General features: G+C 39.4%; 1 protein-coding gene across 2 annotated transcripts in view; it reads right to left on the bottom strand.

The window, feature by feature from the left end:
* Positions 1-2300: 2300 nt before the first annotated feature.
* STK39 (serine/threonine kinase 39) overlaps positions 2301-19242 on the bottom strand; it is a 157909-nt gene continuing 140967 nt past the window's right edge. For both annotated transcript variants that reach the window (XM_089519815.1, XM_089519816.1), the window contains exons 15-18: positions 17554-17606; positions 13047-13115; positions 8155-8219; positions 2301-3816 (exon numbers count right to left, since the gene is read on the bottom strand). In XM_089519815.1, the coding sequence (XP_089375941.1) occupies positions 3742-3816; positions 8155-8219; positions 13047-13115; positions 17554-17606 (262 nt within the window). In that variant the 3' untranslated portion in view covers positions 2301-3741. The remainder of the gene's footprint in view (positions 3817-8154; positions 8220-13046; positions 13116-17553; positions 17607-19242) is intronic.

Genomic DNA, 19242 nt, shown 5'->3' with positions numbered 1-19242 from the left:
AAAATCTGATAGAAACAGAAGTCATAATTATAGAGCAAAAGTCAATCATTAATAAACTTCAGCTTTAAAAAGTTTGTAAAAAAACTGCTAAGTAAAAAACTGAAAACTATCATCAGTGTTTAAAACAATTGCTGAAATAGCCCAAGTTCAGTAGCCCATAAAAGTAATTTTAAGAAGACTAGGAAAAAAACCCTAGACTTTCTTAGGAGCTTTTCTGAAAGTCTATAAAGGCAGGATCAGGCACATCTGGTGATGTGTTTCCACAACTGTGTGGCTGAGATCCCACCTCACTGCTTGCTTGCCAGGCTGACTGCCTCACCAGGCAAGTGAACAAGGCCAATGTAAGCAGCAATCTCAATGAACAGATAAAATGGCAGAGGAAGGCAGTCCTCCAAGGAATTTGCCCAAATCCTCTAAAGCTTTAAAAGTGGAATAGGGAACCAGTTGCTCCCGACATGGTATTCGACTACTGTTTCCATCAACCTCAGCCAAGATGGACAATGGACAGGGATGCTAGGAGTTCAACATCTCCCATATGTAAAGATTGAAAATTCTGCGTTAAAGATCAGAATCAGCTCATTAAAATGGACTCCAAAACACTCAAGCAATCAAAGTAATCAGTGGCTCTACAACTATCGCCTGATCCAACTCCTGGATACCCACACCCTGCTACTCAGGCAGCAGCAGTTTGAACTAGAAGAACTTTACAAACCATCTTCAAAGGTCCCCCCCCCCCCTTATAGGAAATTACACTAATCCAGCCTGGAAAACATGAATGGATTTGCCTGTTCCATGTCGGTGTAAATTGAAGCTCTGCTGTAAGTGTACACAGGCGGGTTACAGACCGCCAAAAAGTGGTGGCCTGCACCCGCCCGTTTCCCCGCTGGATCGGGGCCTCAGCGGTCAGAGCGGCAGCTGCTGAGGCCCCGATCCACCGCTTTCCAGGATGCAGGGAAGCAGCAAAAGGCCCCTTCCCCGCAGCCTGGAAAGGGGTGTCCTTGGGGCTTCAAGCCCCAAGGACACCCCGTGGCGGCGGGGAGGAGAAAGGGGCCACTTGGCCCCTTTCTCCTCTGCGTCGCTGGGTGCAGCTGTCTGAAGGCTGCGCCCAGCGATGCAAACGGAAAAGGAGCTCCATTTCGGAGCTCCTTTTGCGGCCGGGGAAGGGGCGCACTATTTGCCCTGGTGCGGCGTGACGACGTCACGTCCGCGCTGCCCCGTATAGAGGCGGTGCGGTCATGACGTCATAATGGTGGTGGCTGTGTGGAACGGCCGCTGCCATTTTGTGTGCGCTCCGCACGTGCTAGGGTTCAGGGCGTCCGGAAAGGACGCCCCTTTCTAACCCTAGCACGCACGGAGCGCACACTTTAAGGCCCATTTGTAACGGGCCTTAAGTTCTCCCATTTACCATTTTGACAAGATAAATATTCCCATATTACTAGTCTTTCCAACACAGCAGTAAGTTAAGACCCATTCAGATGTAATTCCATGTACGCCTCAGAGCAGCATACAGTCAGATTTAAGCTGATTTTTGCAAAACCAAAGTCTTGATCCAGTGGTTCTCAAACTTGGGGATGACATGACAGTTGATACAGGGATGTTAAGCTTGGAAGTCCTCCTTCTCCTTCTCCCCATCCTCTTCCCAAACTTTGTCTGTTCTGGAGGGGAAGAGAAAGGAAAGGAGGGGACTTGGAGCCTCTGCCTGAAGGAGGAGGAATTTTAATTATATTCTTTATTTTCAATAAAATTTTATATAAAATCTTGTAAAATTTTCTTATATTTTTTTATATTTCCTTATATAATCTTAAAATAAGAATATACATGAATGTTGGAATGAAAATACGCACACTAAACAAACCAAATATTGTTATTCATATACTATGTCAAGGGGGGGGGACACCATGTCTGCATGTATATGTAAAGGGGGTCACAAGGATAAAAAGTTTGAGAAACACCATCTTAAGCTACTGCAACATGGAAAGGAGGGTGTATGTGCAAATGGCTGGCATCTTCCACATATTGCAAATGCCCAAAATACGAAGAATCCCTCATTTTCACACACAGACATATACAAAAACACACATGTCCTTTTGATAGTTATGCATTACGCATAAAAGTTACGTTTTAACAAAAACATTGCTGTTAGTCTGAAGGAAACTGAAGTTAAAATTTAAATTTCAATGCAGGATGCAACAGTGGTGGGAGGAGGAGAGGAAGATGAATGACAGCACAATTCTGACTTCAAGTAATGTTACTTCATCACTAAAAGAAAGTCAACAATCTGTTTGTGCAATACACTTTTATTTTCCTTTTATCTCTGCAGTCAATCTTTGAGTAATCATTGTGTAAACAATAGAATGGAATGAAATTACACTGAGTTGTATGTAAATGGCTCTAGAACACCTCAAACATTTATGACAAGGCATTATAAATAACTCTTAAATAACACATTTGCCAATTTCCCCATATGTTAGGGAGCTGCCATTTATCCAAGTTTAGCTAGGAAGTGGTTTAGCAAGGTAATATCCAAGAAACCCACTTCTCTGAGAATATGCTTCAGATTAGAGAATCTTTCTAACATTTACTAGCTCCAAAATATCTATGCCACAGGTTAAGCATATGATTGCTTCGCTCAGAAGCATTTTTAAAAAATGTAACAGAAATTTGTTTCTTTAACTTTTAAATCATTGCACAAAGCCCTTTCCTATTATTTGCACACTACCTGGGTACTCTGCAGAATTTCAAGTAAAGCTTAGATTCTCTTCAAGTTTTTTATTCTCATTATAAAACAATTCCTATCCCTTCAAGATAAGCCAAATCAGAGGTGGGCAAAGTTAAAGGCATTTTAGCTTAATGGCAACTGTTTTAAGAAAATTCAGCTTGTGATTCCCTCGACAAAGCAGAATGCAGGCCATATGTATTTGTCTCAAGTCTCTACTACTCATTACTCAGCGATCTAGACATGGCAGATCTAGGAATGAGATGAGCTCCGATTCACACAGCTTCAGGCACAATCTTAGAACATTAATATCTGCAAGGCACCTCCCACACCCTTGACAATCCCATTATGGATTTTTAAAAAGGACACACAAACCAAACAAAACCAAAACTAAATGCCTACCTCAAGGTCAAAAACCAGAGATTGTGACATATACTTCAAAGATAAACCCGAAACTCTCTTTAAACAAATGTGTTCAACTGCAAGTAGCACATAAATTAAGAAAGGGGAGGGGAGGGGAAAATCAATTTCTCACAGCTAGGATGGATAATGCATAAATAGAAGGGAAAAATAAAATTCACAGTTGGTTTAAGAACAGGAATTCAAGTTTAGCTAATAAGCCCTAGAATTTATAATTATGTTCATTTCTACATACAACAGCAGAATCAGTATATTAGCCACTAAAATAATTATTACCGGATTTATTTATTTTTTAATTAAAGAAGAAATAGCTCTAATAGAAAATTCCTTTCATAACCAATGGGTACAGCCACCTGAGCGCATTTCCAATCTGTCTTGTGTTCACATCAGAGAAATCCAATCTGATTGCTAGAGACATATTTAGTAGCTTTCAGAACGTTAGCAGGAGCGGTGTAGCGGCGGGCTTTGCTTGTTCCAACTTGGTGAATTGCTACAGAATGAAGCAGAACTCAGTGTGTGTGTGGGGGATGCTGGGAATTTTCCTTCATGATGGAAAGCTGGCCTCTTGCAATCTCACCATTGTGCTGAGCGCTGAGTGACTGGCATCAGCTGACACTGAGCTGAGCAAACCCAATCAGTTTTACCTCATCTGGGATTTCGGTACCATCACAGCCAGAGGCCTGAAAAAGAGCAGGGAGTAAGGATGGACCCCACAAATAAACATTGCATATGTGTAAGAACTATAAGATACACAATCTCTGTAATACAAACCAAGGAACTAACCGTCTGTTTCACCTTAAAACCATAGCAGAACTACTGTACATACTTAACTATAAGTTGACCTCATCTATAAGTCAAGGGAAGGTTTTAGGATCAAAATTATGGATTTTGATATGACCCCTGGATAAGTGGAGCATAACACTTAGGGACATGTAACAAAGGATCTAAAAGATGAAGCAAAGGAAAACAATGCCAAAGAACTTAAAAAATTCCATCAGGAATAACTGTTTGCACTCACAGTAAAGGTTGGGATGGATGAGAGACAACAGTCAGTGCTTCCAGGACAGATTACACTCCTGCCTTTTACTAAAGGGTGGTTCCTTTTTAAAATAAGAGTTATTTACATTGACCAGTGGATAAGTCAATTCAGGGTTTTGGGGTTAATTTTTGACTAAAATTTTTAGACTTATTCATGAGAATATATAGTACTTCACCTGAAGGGTTTATTAGCACAATCTATTTCCAATCCTATCATTCCCATTGAAGCCTATGTCATTTAGATCAGAGCTTTTCAGGATATCTGATGTAGGGGACCAATATTTTTTTCTCTCCAATGTACCAGGAACTATATTTGTGGCCACTGTCTACAACAGCTTGGTTTTTTCCTGAAAACTCACCATGGATCAACAGACAATAGCTTGCAGACTGGCACCAGGCTATGGAGCTCCACTTTGAGTAGCACCAATTTAGATTGTTCCTAAACTGTTCACTGCTCCTAACTGATAATTGTGGGGCAGTACCTCCTCGCTTTGCACACAATTGCTTTTCTTCTGGGAGAAGGAAATTAAATCCCATGTGTGCACAAACAGAGTGAGGTCCGTGTGTGTTCCAAATCATGACATTCATATGGGTAACTGACAGCAATATGCTACTTGTTAAAAGAGAGAGTGATGTATTGTTTTATGGAAGTTTTACTAGTTTAAGTATATAACTGGTTTTTTTAAAAAGAAAAAGTTAATCCAGAAGATTGTATCTTTAACCTGCCACATTAGACCCACATATGTACCCTAAGCCTGTCTTAGCCAATTTCCTGGTGGATACAACTGTGTTAATGTAGCTGACCTTCATTAACTGAACTTCACATTTATTTTATCAAGAAGACAGATCTTTGAATCAATATCACTAATTAAACCAACAGCTTGAGACACACACATCCCCCTCGCTCTATTTAGGGCAGGCCAGCCTTGTGAAAAATAAGCCAGTTGTCCAACACTTTAAACAACAGAGACTGATACGTTTGTCAAGAATGTAAATTTAGCACTTCTGCAATTAACTACCCAGTGTCAATGCTCCCCTGAGTGTTAACATGTCCTAATTGCTCTTTGAATATGTGCATTTTAAGCCATTCTTGCACAGACTACTAACACAATTCGCAGAAGGTATTTCCTTTCTCTCCTATTTAAAATCCCATTTTAGAAACAATTTCATCTTAAATGTTTCTGCCAGTTCTTTTTTCTCCCTTGGACATGAAATTGCTAGGCAAATAATATCCTTCTGCAATAGTACAACATTCAAAAAGGCATGAATCCATATATCCATCTAGCTGAAATGGACGCAAACCAATTTTGTTATTTCCATACACATAGTTCTGTTACTTTTCATGGTTTAAAGATGAGAAGCTCGTTTATTGGCAAAATGTTTCAAGGAACTACATCAATAAATTACAGTAAATAAGCTAAATGTTTTGTTATGATGCTGAGTGATCACAGCAGCCAACATGCTCTTTTTTGGTACCCTTTACATTAAAACTGCTGCGTGGATATCTTATATGGGGAGAATGTCTTATACTGGACATGCAGGGAGGGGCATGCATTAGATGCCCAGTGCTTCTTAATGCTATTTAATGGGTTCCCCAATTATTCCAGAATCCAGAGTAGTCAGCAACATTCCATTTGGGAGAAATACATCTCAAACACTGTTTCATAAGTGGGTCATCCATTTCCCCCCCAAAGACTTTTTCTCATACATATATACATACATATTCATAAACAAGTTGTGCTTTCATTTTACATCTAGATCTTAACACACCATTTACCTTTCCTTGCTCAATGCTTGCCCTTATTTCAAACCCCCATGCAGAATAATAATAGCAACAGCAAGACTAAGGATGATGAAAGTTTTATGCAAAGGCACTTCATTTATACATCACAGATTCTAAGAGCAGGATGAGGGTCCTTTGGTGTAAAATATAGAAACCAAGGTCTCTGGAGTACACATAACACAATCAGTATTAAAACTAGAACATATTGCAGTTTACTGACTGCAAGCTCCAGTTCTGATGGTTTCCCCATAACCTTCTTTAGCACCCGAGGAAATTCTCTCACTTAAAGGACTGCAAGTAATTGTTTTCATGGTTCATGGATCCATATTCATTTTGAATCACCTGGATGCCATTCATATTAACATATTTGCACATTACATTTGTTGTTCACTGGCTCACCACTGAAACATACACCTTGGTCATAAACAGCTATTATCGTATTCTGATGGGATCTGTTTGAGTCTGGTTTTTCTATAACGGCATCCCATCACACTGCATATTTGCACATCCATCTTTTACAACTCCTGCTCCTCCCTCTACTGCTCTCTAAACAGATCTCAGTCACTTGGCTCCACCAGAAAAGAATCTATGCGATCTATCTAAAATTCCTGTACAAATCGTGCAAAAAATGCATTGCTGAGGACAGTAAAATAACTTCAGCTTGGTGGTTCCTTTTTTTTTTTAAAAGGAAGATAATTACTGGCTCTTTAAAGACTGTTAGATTGCAACTTCCAGCATTCCTCGTCTTTTTCTATCCTGGCTAATGCAGGTGGGAAATGTAATCCAATAACATCTGAAGAATCACTTCATTCCTACTCTTGCTATAAAATGTACAGCTGAAAAAAGGCAGCCCTGCAGTTGGCATTTTCACCTACACAGCTTTTACAGTGGATGATTAGAACTGTGGCAGGTTTTTAAAATAATAATAATATTAACAACAACAACAATAAAAAAACTTCTAAAGGTATATGGGAGTGCTACACAGCCCAGAATTTCTTGATAAGTCCCCCAACTTTCATTCCAAAATATAGCAGACCATATACACTGTTCTTGAACAGTGAAGGATGGGGCATAGGAGGATGCTGGTGGATGTAGATGTGTTTTGAGGGAGGTTTTACTCAAAGCCACTCAATCTGTGGCATTTCCACCTTCTCCAGTAGCCCTCCAGCCTCCACCTTACCTTGTTCAGATTGGTTCCCCATCCCACTCCCAAGAGATTTTTGGTGGTACAGATAACTGCATGCAGGAGGAGAGGACAGTAAGCTTGTCTTCTGGGAAACTCCCTAAAATTATCCTCTTAGATGAAGAATTATCCTCTTGGAAGTTACTAAATATAGAGAATTAGTTATATCCATGTATGCCTAAATCAGTCTCATTTTTGAGATCATAGACGGGATCATGCTAAGCAGTGTAAACCAGTCCTGCCTTCTTGTTGTTGTGAGCCTTAAAGTCATTTCTGACTTAAGGCAAACCTGTCATAGAGTTTTCTTGGCAAGGTTTCTTCAGAGGGGGCTTGCCATTGTCATCCTCTGAGGCTGAGATAGTGGACTTGCCCAAAGTCACCCTGTGGGTTTTTATGGTCAAGTGGGGAATCAAACCCCGATCGCCAAAATCGTAGTCCAGTATTCAAACCACCATTCCACACTGGCCATGCCTTACGTAAGAGCTAAAAAAGAGGGAGTGCAGGCATGCCATTTTACTATACTCTGGACCTCACAAATTATTCTACTAGTCCCAAACACACAATTATATCCAGACAAGGCCATGCACATAGATTTTAGATTTTGCCAGAGGCATGGGAAATAAACTTACTGTAGCTCCACTGGTTCCATTGGCCCCACTCAGAGAGTTTTGATCATTGGCAGCCAGTAAACACTGAAGCATTAGTAGTTCCAGGAGTTCATAAGGGACTACTGAAACTGTGGCTATATGCCAGACTTTACAAGCTTACTACTCTAAGATAGTTTCTTGCAGATTACTCTTTCCAGTGAATGATATCTTTTAAAGAAAAGGGCCATTAAGCTGTTTTCTACTTTCCTTTTCAGTTTGTGTATGGTAATAAAATGTTGAAAAGGTCAACATTCAATGCAGGAAAGTGGCTAACTGAACACTTCAAATTAAGAAAACCTGGCTCAAAAGACCAATAATAGTTTTCTATTCACTCACATTATTTTATCGCTAACAGTACTTTACTTACCAGCTTAAAGGTTAATGTTTTCAAGGCCTTGGGGTCATCTACTATTTTTTGTAAATTTGCAGCAACTGGGGAAAACAAAGAATGAAAAAACAGAGTACACTACACAGGAAGCAACATTGTACACAGTTAATAACTGCTAGCTTTTATTCAGGAAGAGCAGAATGATGCAAATTGTATGACAATCATGGAAAAGGATACAACCCAAATTGCATTAATCATACTGACATGGAAGCAATGCAAGGAAGCAACCAATGTGTATTTCACTGTATTTTTTTTCCATATAGGAATGCCCATGAAAAAATTACAACACTTCATAGTGGAATGTAGTTTTTATTTAAATAGTTTCACAGTAACCCTTTTGATGGAATTGGTAAACAAAAAACCAAGAAATAAGATCTTTATTTATCTTGCACTTCTATTCACTGCTACGGAGTTTGAATATTAATAAGAATTTCTGTCTTCCAAATTTAGGATAGAATATGATAACCCATGTGATATTTAGTAGAATGGTATTTACTGTCTGTATTAATGAATGGTACTGGTAATTAACACAATGCACATTTTCTCTAAGCTTATAAATCAACAATATTATGTAAGGCCAAGTTTACTTGCTAAGCAGTGGGAATATGATATGCCCAAGTTCACCCAGTGGCAGTCAATCACCAAGCATGGATTCAAATCCTGGCCTCCAGAATCAGAGTTCACTTTTATTTTAATTTTAAAATATTTTATTCTTTTAAAATTTTCTTTAAAAGCATCACATCTAATTAACATTTCTCTTTAGCCACATGAAACAAGGTACATGTAAATATATTTAGGCTGTGCATATGATTTTGTAATTTAAAGGTGTAATTTTAATTTTACTAGTTGTTGATATCACAACTTTTGCCATTACATTCAGTGAGATATGGGAATTATAATTTATGAGTAACATTAGTACAAAAAACATTACTAAGGATTCTGTATAATGCAAAATGGGAGGAGATCAATGGGGGGGGGGGGTGTGACACCATGAGTTACTGCATTGGGTGAAGCCAGTCTTAGTGATGCCATTGCTGCAGACATTTGCTAGCCACTGAGAAAAGAGAGAGGGACGAAGGGGAACAGCAGCTAGCCACTCCTTCTCCCATCTGAGTTTGACTACTGTCTTGTTTCTGCTTCACTGTCAGAGGGAGAGTCAAACTTCTTTGCATGCTGGGTTGGCGCCATTTTGTTTTCTAACCTGATAAACCCAACCTGTAACCAAGTTCTAAGAGTAGGAAGAAACCATTAGAAAATTGCTTCTTTGTTTCTTGCTATTTTCTTTGACAAGTTGTTTTGGAGATTCTTCTTTTTAATCTATTCTGATGCTTTCATAAGCTTTCTGTAACTTGTGACTCACAGTACGTTATGAAACCAGACTGAACGTTACACATAAAGTTCAGCAATCAACCAGATGAACGTATTGAGAGATGGAGGTGTGTTAAGGTGGGGGAATACATTGGCAAAGAAAATGATGAAAGTAAAAAAATGGCAAGTCTTCAAAAGCTTTGCTATATTCTCTTGTGCGTTAACTACAAATGCCATTGCAAATTAGGGAGAGACTATATGCAGACACTTTGATCTTTCATTTAATATAATGTAAACCAAGCAGCTTTTACATATAAAAGCAAACCAAGTCCAAAAAAGTAAGACACCATGGGATATTTTTTCAAAAGAAATAACAGTTATTCTTTGTATCTTTAAGCAAGTTCACTCATAAGGCATCTGACCAAACCAAATGAAGTACTGCAGGTGGTCTTTCCACACCACTGAGCAATTATGTTAAGGTGGTGCTGTTTCAGTTAATATTTTCTGATTTTCTTTTTAAAAAGAACATTGCATAAAGATTAACAAACAATTCCTCTTTACTCCAGTCTTGACAACTCTCTATGTTGTAAAATATTTTTAACAGCTTTTGTTTACCAAGGCATGAGCCGTTATTATTCTGAATACAGATTCAGAGTAAATTCAAAAAGTACAGCAGCCATATAAATTCCTTAGGTAAAAAGAGGAATTAGAGAACTCAGTCTAGTGCTACTTACAATTATTTTGCACAAGGGTTTCATACTCAGTTTGTCAATGACTGTCGTACTTTCTTTGTCTTCCTCAATTTACTTAGGGAGATACTCGGCCAGAAAATAGGAATTGTGCATCTAGTTCTGCCCTTTCGTGTTGTAATTCCATATATTTTGAGCCATGTATAATTTGGCACTCAACCCCAAAAGTACTCACAGGTTAAGTTTAGGACATAAAGAGCATCAGAATGCGGCCAGAACATGGTACAAATGAGTGCAGATTCAAGTGTAACTAGACTCAGAATTTCTTGGGATCACTTCATCACATCTATGATAAGAACCTAATCTGAACTACCAGTGCCTCTTCCCAGACTGTCTTGACTACATAGAGAATTTCTAGTCAAATATGTTGCAGATCTGCTCCTCAACATGACTTGCTTCCCTGGAAAAGATATCAAAAGTGACAGTACCTCATTCAGAGTTCATCCCATGAACACTTTTGTTTTAGGAAAGGTTATTTTGGATTTTATTTTTTTATTAGTGCCATTAGTCTAACTGGTCTTTATGGCATATGGTAAGCAAAAGATAGGTTCCAATCCTGAAAAGTTTACAGTTTAATTTTAGGTTATAGGGAGGACAGCAAAGAAGCAATGCACACAAGCAAATAAACTGACAAGTGTTTTGTACCACTGTTGGATTTTTATTTTTATATGAAGAAAGAGTGCTAGCTCATAAATAATGTACAAGACACTGTATTTCCCTCACATCCTAAACAGCCAGGAATACTATAATCTCAATCATCCTTCAAGCAATGGTTTGCTCAAGCCCAGGCAAGCCAGCTCAAGTGTTCCTGAAGAACTGAAGCAGCACTCACTGACAGTACAGTCACTACTCAAGAAACAACATCATAAAACCATGTTAATCTATGTGCACTGCAACTAGACCTTCTGTGTAACAGTGTGTGTTAGGGGATACATTACCAGATTTTCTCAATATGTAACTAATGTTGTTGCTGTGTGCCTTCAAGTCATTTCTGACTTCTGGTGATCCCAAGAACAACCTATCATGGTTTTCTTGGCAAGAATTGTTCAGAGGGGGTTGGTTGCCTTTGCCATCCTCTTAGGCTGAGAGCATGTGAATTGCTCAAGATCACCCAGTGGGTTTCCATGGCTGAGTGGAAATGCAAACCCTGATCTTCCGGTTTTCTAGTCCAACACCCAAGCCTCTACAACTAATGTAACATGTTTTTTTAAAAGTGCCAAAGGTAAATGCTACCTTCACCACCACATTCCCCTAAATTTTCACTTCTACAGCAAGATCAACTCGTACAAGGCTTTCACAGAACTTGAAAGAGGTTTGTTTTCACTCACATTATGTACAGGATGAATTTCAGCATGCTTCAGCTGAAATGTGGCATGCAATTTATCACCTGCCTTCAACTGGGGTGGAGGTGGGCTGGAACTAATAGAGCCTGTTCCTTCCTGAAAATAAGGTCAGCTGAACTTATTTCTATACTAGTCTCCCCCAACCTGGCACATTCACGATGAATAGAACCAAAACTCCCATAACCCCAATCAGCCATGCTGCCTGTAGGATAACAGGTGCTGTTGTCCAACACCTTTGGAGAAAGCTGTGGCCTTCCATGTATAAAACACCTAGGAAAAATATTTATATTTTTGTGCAGGTTGTAGGAAGACCTGTCAGTAAATTGAGATGTGTACATGATAATCAAGTTGCCTGATTTCTATATGTGCCATGCTTTTCTCATTTGATGTGGCATAAGTACTAAATTAATGTGTTTTGACCAGTTTAACTGTATTTAATTTCACCTAAAGATATGCAATTTCTATAAATATTTGAGAGTTGTGTTGTTTTTGTTTGCTAAAGGGCCAAAGTTGAATTACAAAGGTTGCTTCGGCTATGTCTTACTCCTTTGGAGAGGAGGGAGTCAGCTATTGAATTACCATCCTTGCACACAGTTTCTTTTAAAAAGCAAGGTGTAAGTGGATGTCATCTCATTACAGGAACAAAAAGAAAGACACTACTCTTCTGCCCCTGTCTAACCCCTCCTCCCCAATTAAGACCTAATGCAAATGCAGTTATAACATAGGGAGTGGACTGAAGACCATATACCCTTTCCCTTCAGGTCCTCCTGATTCAAATAAACTCATTATCAAAACAAAACCATGACCTCCCTACCAGGGTCAGAACCAATTTGTATCACACTGGGAATTTTCTCCCTCACGGCTTCCTCTGTTGTCTTTAGATGAGAGGCATCTGCATTCTCTCTCATTTGCAAGAGAGCCTCTAGTCTCCACATTAGTGGAGAAAATGCAAAGGCCACAACAAACATGAATGAAAACTTAAGCCACCACCACCCTTGTCATAGGTTATTGAAGTGAACAAAGTTGGTGAAGTCCAAAGGATATGCTGATGTCTTGTACAAGACCCAGCTGTATCAATGACTTTCTGAACTTATTTATGGGTGGACAGAAAAGCAAACTGTTAGAAGTGCATGTGCAAATATTAATACTACACATACAAAAAACACTTTAAAGTGAAACTGAATATGACTGAGTAGCAAGACCAACCTCAGGAATGGGGGGGGGGGGGGAGGGGAGAGAAGCACTAAAGAGAAATACATACACACAATCTGTTAAGCCAAATTAAAGTGTTTAAAAAGTATACCCAGTTTATATCAGAGACCATGCTATTCTCTCATGGCAGTAAAGAAAGATTTTTAAAGAGGGTCTGTTTGTAAAGAGCCAAGGACAAGAGAGGTTGTGAATGGACCCTTATTCATTTACTGTACTGAGTTGTAGTGACAGCATAATTTCAAAAAGAAACATAATTTACCTATAACTACATCGTGGCCATCAACCAGGCCTGCAGAGAACAGCTCTTGAGATACACCATCTGCTGTGTCTGTGCAAAATGTGAAATGAATATGCATTAGTCATGAAAAAACTGGAAAAACAAAAATCAGTAAGGCAGGGCAGTTTGTTTAAAAAATATATTTAATCTATGAACACCATTAACAAAATGTGCTTAAACCAAAACTATTCTCATTAGGAACACAATGTACTCTGCCACTGATAGTTCTCATTTTCTACACAATAAAGCTCCACAGGGCTACTCATTTCATTCTTCACAAATCCTATAAAGCTCCTTTGTTTCAGCCACTACAGCATGACTTCTGTACCTAACCACTGGGTTAGATTATGGCTGTGTGCTATACATAAGATTACCTCTGAAAACAGTTCAGAAAATGCAGCTAGTGCAAAATCCAAAGGCCAAATCAATCATGGGGACCATAAGGTTTGACCATATCACTTCTATTCTGAACCAATTGCACTGGCTTCTGATGCACTTCCAGACAGAACCCACAGTCCAGGTTTTAACATATAAAGCCTCAGATTGTGCAAGACTCCAATATTTCATGGAACACCTCTCTCATCTGCCCACGCCCTGAGATCATCATCCAAAACCTTCCTCTACCTTTCTCCCCTGAGTCTGAGAAAGTAGTGACATGAGAGAAGAACACTTAAGTTATGCCTCCCTTATGTCATTCAAGAGGTGGTCCCAATGTTATATTCTTTGAGGGGCTAAGTTAACATATTTCCCTGCTCTCAGCATTTGATGGGATACGATAGTCCAATTTTCAAATACTGGCCTTAAGATAACTGTTTCGCTATATTATATTTGGTATTTTGTATTTGTCAGGTAAAGTAAGAATCACAACATAAGATAATAATAACCAAAATTAAAGTAAACTAGAAAAGAAACAGAGGGTGCTTTCCACAAGTTCTTCTCACTTTTAAACATTTACAAGCAAAATCTGAAGCAATGCATAGGAGTAACTTGGAAATTATCTACTTATTCTCAGTGGGATAGTAGAGCTAGGTCTTATGGACTCAAAATGCAACGATCTGCAACCCCCCCCCCCTTTGCCATCTCACTATTCTATGACAGTCAACTGGTTTAATAAACTGGAATATTATGTTATGTACTGGTACTCTTTTTTGGTGGGGAAGACACACAAAGACTCAGATATGGATCAATATAACTGCCTTTCTTTTGGGGATCTCCTCAAGGTTATTGGGACTGTAATAACGAACATTTAATGCTTCAGAATTTACCTCTACACCACTAATTGTGTTGGGTTGACATAAAATGTTACATCGCATTTACAACAGAGGGAGTGGCAAATGAACTGTCTGTCCCTGGAAAAAGAGGTTGTGTTACTGCCTACATGTAATGATTAGTATGAACAGCTGCTGTACATTTTGGAATTCAATGTGGTTTTCCTTTTCTGTGATGCCCTTCAAAAAGTAAGCTATCTCAGCAATCTCAGATGGGAGTACTGTAATATAATCTTGCCTTATTATGATCATGTTAACATGGCAGCACACAGTGTTACTCCCCCCCCCCCCCCCGCAAGCTATATGCTTGCTTAGGGGAAAACTGCAGCATGGTCTCATAACTCTTTTCACTGTAGATGTTCTGCCAGTTGCACTCCTTTGTTTTTCAAGCCACCTTACCCCCTTTTTGGAGTAATTCTTAGCTTCCATTACTTTTAGTAACTTTTGCAGTTAACAAGAGTGTGGCCTCACTAGATAGCTGACGAGGTATATCACATGCTTCAAATCGTGGCCATTCCTTTGCCTTGTGATGCTACCTCAGGCTCTCCTGTGGCTGTTAAGATGGGAACAAGGTGGAAAGCAGAGTAGTTTTTGTACAAATGCCAGCAGCTTGTAGTAGTCAGAAGATTTTTTGGTTAAAAGTAATTAAAGTAAATAGTTAATTTTGAGAAATGGAATCACAAAGCTACCTTTTAAAAAACTGTTGATGTAACAGTAACTGGTGGGGGCACCCCTTGCAATTGTAACTGTAGCCAATTTTTTAAAAGCTCAGTTTGTTTTATCCACACAAGGGTTACTTCACCAAACACCACTGATGTACAGAGAAATAAAGTGCTCTCCAACAGCTGAAAAGGTCTGGATGAACTCATGTTGGAAGCATAGGACCTCTGGAGAGAACAGACGTTATTAAAAAAGACCATTGGCTCCTTCCATTCCGTTCTGAGGACGGAACGGAAAGAGCAGGGACGAATGCGGAACGAGTGGGGGACAGATTTTACAGCATGCACCCATCCCTCATTCGTTCCGTTCCCCCTCTCTTCCGTTCTTAATCCGTTCCAGAGGGGGAAATTTTTGAGAACTGTTCTGAACAGTTCTCAAAAAGCGTTCCCTCTGGAACGGAATGAGAAGGGAAGAGAGGGGGAATGGAACGAGTGAGGGACGGGTGTGTGCGGTAAAATCCGTCCCCCACTCGTTTCCGTTTCCTGCCGGGCCAGGCCGAGAACCCGGTGCGATAAAGTTAGTCCATCCCTCTCCTTTCCCCTCCCCAGTCATTATGACTGATACCATTTCGGAGCATTCATACTCAGTTCTGCGATTTGAGTTTTAAGATAAAAAGTGCACATGCTCAAAGTATGTTTTGCCTTTCCTGCCAGCTTTATGATTCCAGGAATGTAGAAGCAGTTGTGAAGTTGTGTGCTTGGAAAGGGAGGAAAACAGACATTTTAGTTGTGTGTCCTTCACAACTGCAGGAGATGGGGGTGCATAACACCATTAATTCCAGAGTCTAAAATTACCTAACTGCACCACCACTAGAAGCAGACCTCATAACATGTTTTTTTCATCATCATCATCGCTTGTGTAGTTTGGTCTTCTCAAGAGAACCCTCTTACCATGTGTTCTAGGGCTGTAATGATTATTAAATTTCTCCTCCAGATTAATGGGTCAAAGACAGGTAGCCTGAATTTAAACTATACATCCTAAACTACTCTCATCAGCTAATGTAACCTTCTGCTATGAACTTTGTAGCTGACTTAAATGGGGCAGTCTCTAGAAGGCAGTAAAATAACATTTGTAATAATATGAACAAGGGTGGAACCATCTTCTTACAAGCAGGTGTGACAAATACCTTCTCTCTGGTTGGCCCTGCAGTTCCAGCACCTAGAGGAATCCTGTCACTCAACCTTCCCTTGTTCCCTCAATTCTTTCCTTTTCTGGATTGGGTTACTGAGCCTCAGAGTGACCCCTTAAAATGTGGACTTGAGGGAATGTTGTTATACGGGTTCCTCAGTTTGATATGCATGGCTTGACTCCAATTCAAGCTTGACAGCCAGCCAGAGACAGGTTTAAAACAACAGAAATAGATTTTTTAAAACACAGTATGAGAATATAATAAACTCTAATATTCTTTTCTTTAGGCTCCTCAGTATTATAGGCAGTTCTCTCTCCTTGTTCAAATCCAAAATTCTGTCTTTCTTAATTAGTTCAAAGCCCTGTCTATGTCAACTCCCAGTCCTCTTTCCCGTAACAGATTCTGCCGACTGTCCCAGAAGACTTTTTAACAGACTCCTCCCTCCCATCACAGCAGGTGTTCTTGAAATAATGAACTCCACTTTCGAGAAGATAATACCAGTGTGACAAGCAAACCTTATGTCACCTGGAAAAGTCACAATGTCACTTTCAGGCAAGCAGCTTCTCACACAGTGCAGGAGCTCTAGTTCACGGCTGTTCCCCTTTTGAGAAATCATCTATGTCAAACTGAGTGCCCCTTTGGGGTCCAGAGAGTAGGGACCAAGGCCATCTGCATCAGGCAGAGGTTGGAAGTGAGAAAACACTGCCTATTCTATCCAGCTGTGTGCAGGGGAAAGGCTGTTACTAGAATCATCGCTATAGGCTTCCCTGTATATTATGTTCTGCCTGCAGTTACACTTTTCACATAGTGATCACTTACTGGTATGCCACAATATGTGATGTGATGCACAACTTTTGGGTCAGCTACCAGCAGGACTGCCTTGTTAGATTAGGATCACATCAGTCTGGCAGAGTATATTCTCTCCCTCTCTCTCTTTACACTGCAGCAATAATCCAGTTTCACATCACTTTAACTGTTGTGGCACAATGCTATGCAATTCTGGGAACAGTAGTTTTGTGAGACATTTAGCCTGCTCTGACAGAGAGCTCTGGTGCCACAACAAACTACAATTCCCAGAATTCCACAGCATTGAGCCACGGGGTTAAAGTGGTGTCAAACTGGATTATTTCTGCAGTGTGGATGCAGCCTCTGTACAGAAATTCTGCACCTTGGATCAAACGCTCCACAAGTATGACCCTAAAAATTTACATGCTTGGCACTAGTTTTGTTTTGGTTAAGTAGTATAACATAAAACATTGGGTTAGTACAAGCGATTTCATACTGCTAATTTATATTAAAACTATAAAATAGAAATCAATTTCCAAAATACCATTTGCAACCATAAAAGCATAATTTCAATTAAAAGTCTTACCTCTGCCTGGAGTAAATTCAAATCGTATGTCATTAAGTTCCTTTCTGGAATTCCTGGAGGGAGGGAGGGAGGGAGGGAGGGAGAAAAAAGAGGCACAGTAAACACATCAAAATGTAATGAAGTGCGCCTTCTGCACTCTAAATGTATTCAAGCATATAAATAAGCTGGTGTTAATACATAGGCAGTATTTTACAGTTTTATGATCTCGTCTTTCCCCAAGTGCATTATAAGTGCATAAGGGCATCAATGTAAGAGAAAACCCAGTGAAAAAAAATCTTTAACCGTGATGCATTTTTATGATCAGCTACAACTGTACACTTTAACATTCAACCTGACGAGTGAAAGGCTGTCTAATTGAAAGCGAAGAAGGGAGGGGTTTCTTTTTTTTACTATGAAAAACATTAACGGAGCCCAGAGTGCTCTTTTCTTGCAGGCTAAGATCATACTTAGAGGTCTTTATAGAACACGTCTTCTTGACCTAGATTGAGTTTCTCTCTCATATTTCCATCTTTCCTTCTCAGCTTGATATACAGTGGGCCCTCCATATTCACTGGGGTTAGGAGTGCAGGATCCTTATGAATGTGGAAAAAATGCAAATAAAAAACAAACACCTTTTTTTTAACCCGAGAGAACACCTCTCTAGGAATCCCTAGATTCTCCAGCACAACTCTATGGCCACCATCCAGAACAATGGTGCAGGAGAACCTAGACATTGCTAGAGAAAACACATTAATCAAATCCACAAAAGTCAAAGCTGCAAATGTGGAGGGTTGACTGTATAATGTTGTATAACAAGCCAGCTACTACAAGGACTAAGTCCTGAATGCTGCATTACCTTGCCAGCTTTCAGGTTTGGTTTTTTACTACTACTACTACTACTATTTTGTGGCTGCTATTGTGTATGTCAACATTGCACTAAAAATAATTACACAAACCACAGATTAATAATTAAAGGTAAGTACATAAAGCATAGATTAATAATGATAGTTATTTCTGGAATATATCTGCAGCATGACAACTTCATTGATAACTCTTTTCTATTCCATTTTGTAATCTGTTTAGCATTTTCATCACTGAGTTCAAAGTCAGTTTGTCGATGCATAATGAAGCATGTTTAACAAGTTTTCCATCCATCAAGAACAACTCCTTTATTTTCTAACAATGTAACTAATTGCTATTTTCACTTAGTCTTGGCTGATAATTTCCATGGTCAAAAAAATAAACTCGCAGGACAGAGATGTGGACAGGAGAGGAGGAAAACTAGAGAGAGATAAAGAGGGATGAAGGGAGGAAGAGAAGAGAAGAGATGGCTATTTCATTTTTGGAAACAGCAAGTGGGCAAAGACCAGATACAAACATAATTGCCATAGCACACTTTTTCTCCTAGTGAATAGCTCAATCTGCTTGAAAAGCTAATAGCAGTGAAATGTGTTTTGTGGTCCATTATTCTTCTGTTCCCTAGCATGGAAACTGTAAGCAGACTCATATTTCAGTGTACCAGGCCATGAAGTCTTGCTGTGGGAAAACTAAATCCAACATCCAGGCACACTCAGCCATGACTCAGAACTATTATCACTTGCTAAACACATATTAAGAAAATGTCACATAGTCACAAAAACAGGATCACGCAAGAAAAAATGGATTGGTAAGGCAACAGATACCACTTTTTCCAAGCAAGCATAACAAAGT

The sequence above is a fragment of the Sceloporus occidentalis genome, unplaced genomic scaffold (genome assembly GCF_023333645.1).
Source record: "Sceloporus occidentalis isolate IW3139 unplaced genomic scaffold, rSceOcc1.0.p SCAF_4, whole genome shotgun sequence".
Lineage (NCBI taxonomy): Eukaryota > Metazoa > Chordata > Lepidosauria > Squamata > Phrynosomatidae > Sceloporus > Sceloporus occidentalis.
This window is presented reverse-complemented; position numbering and strand designations above follow the sequence as displayed.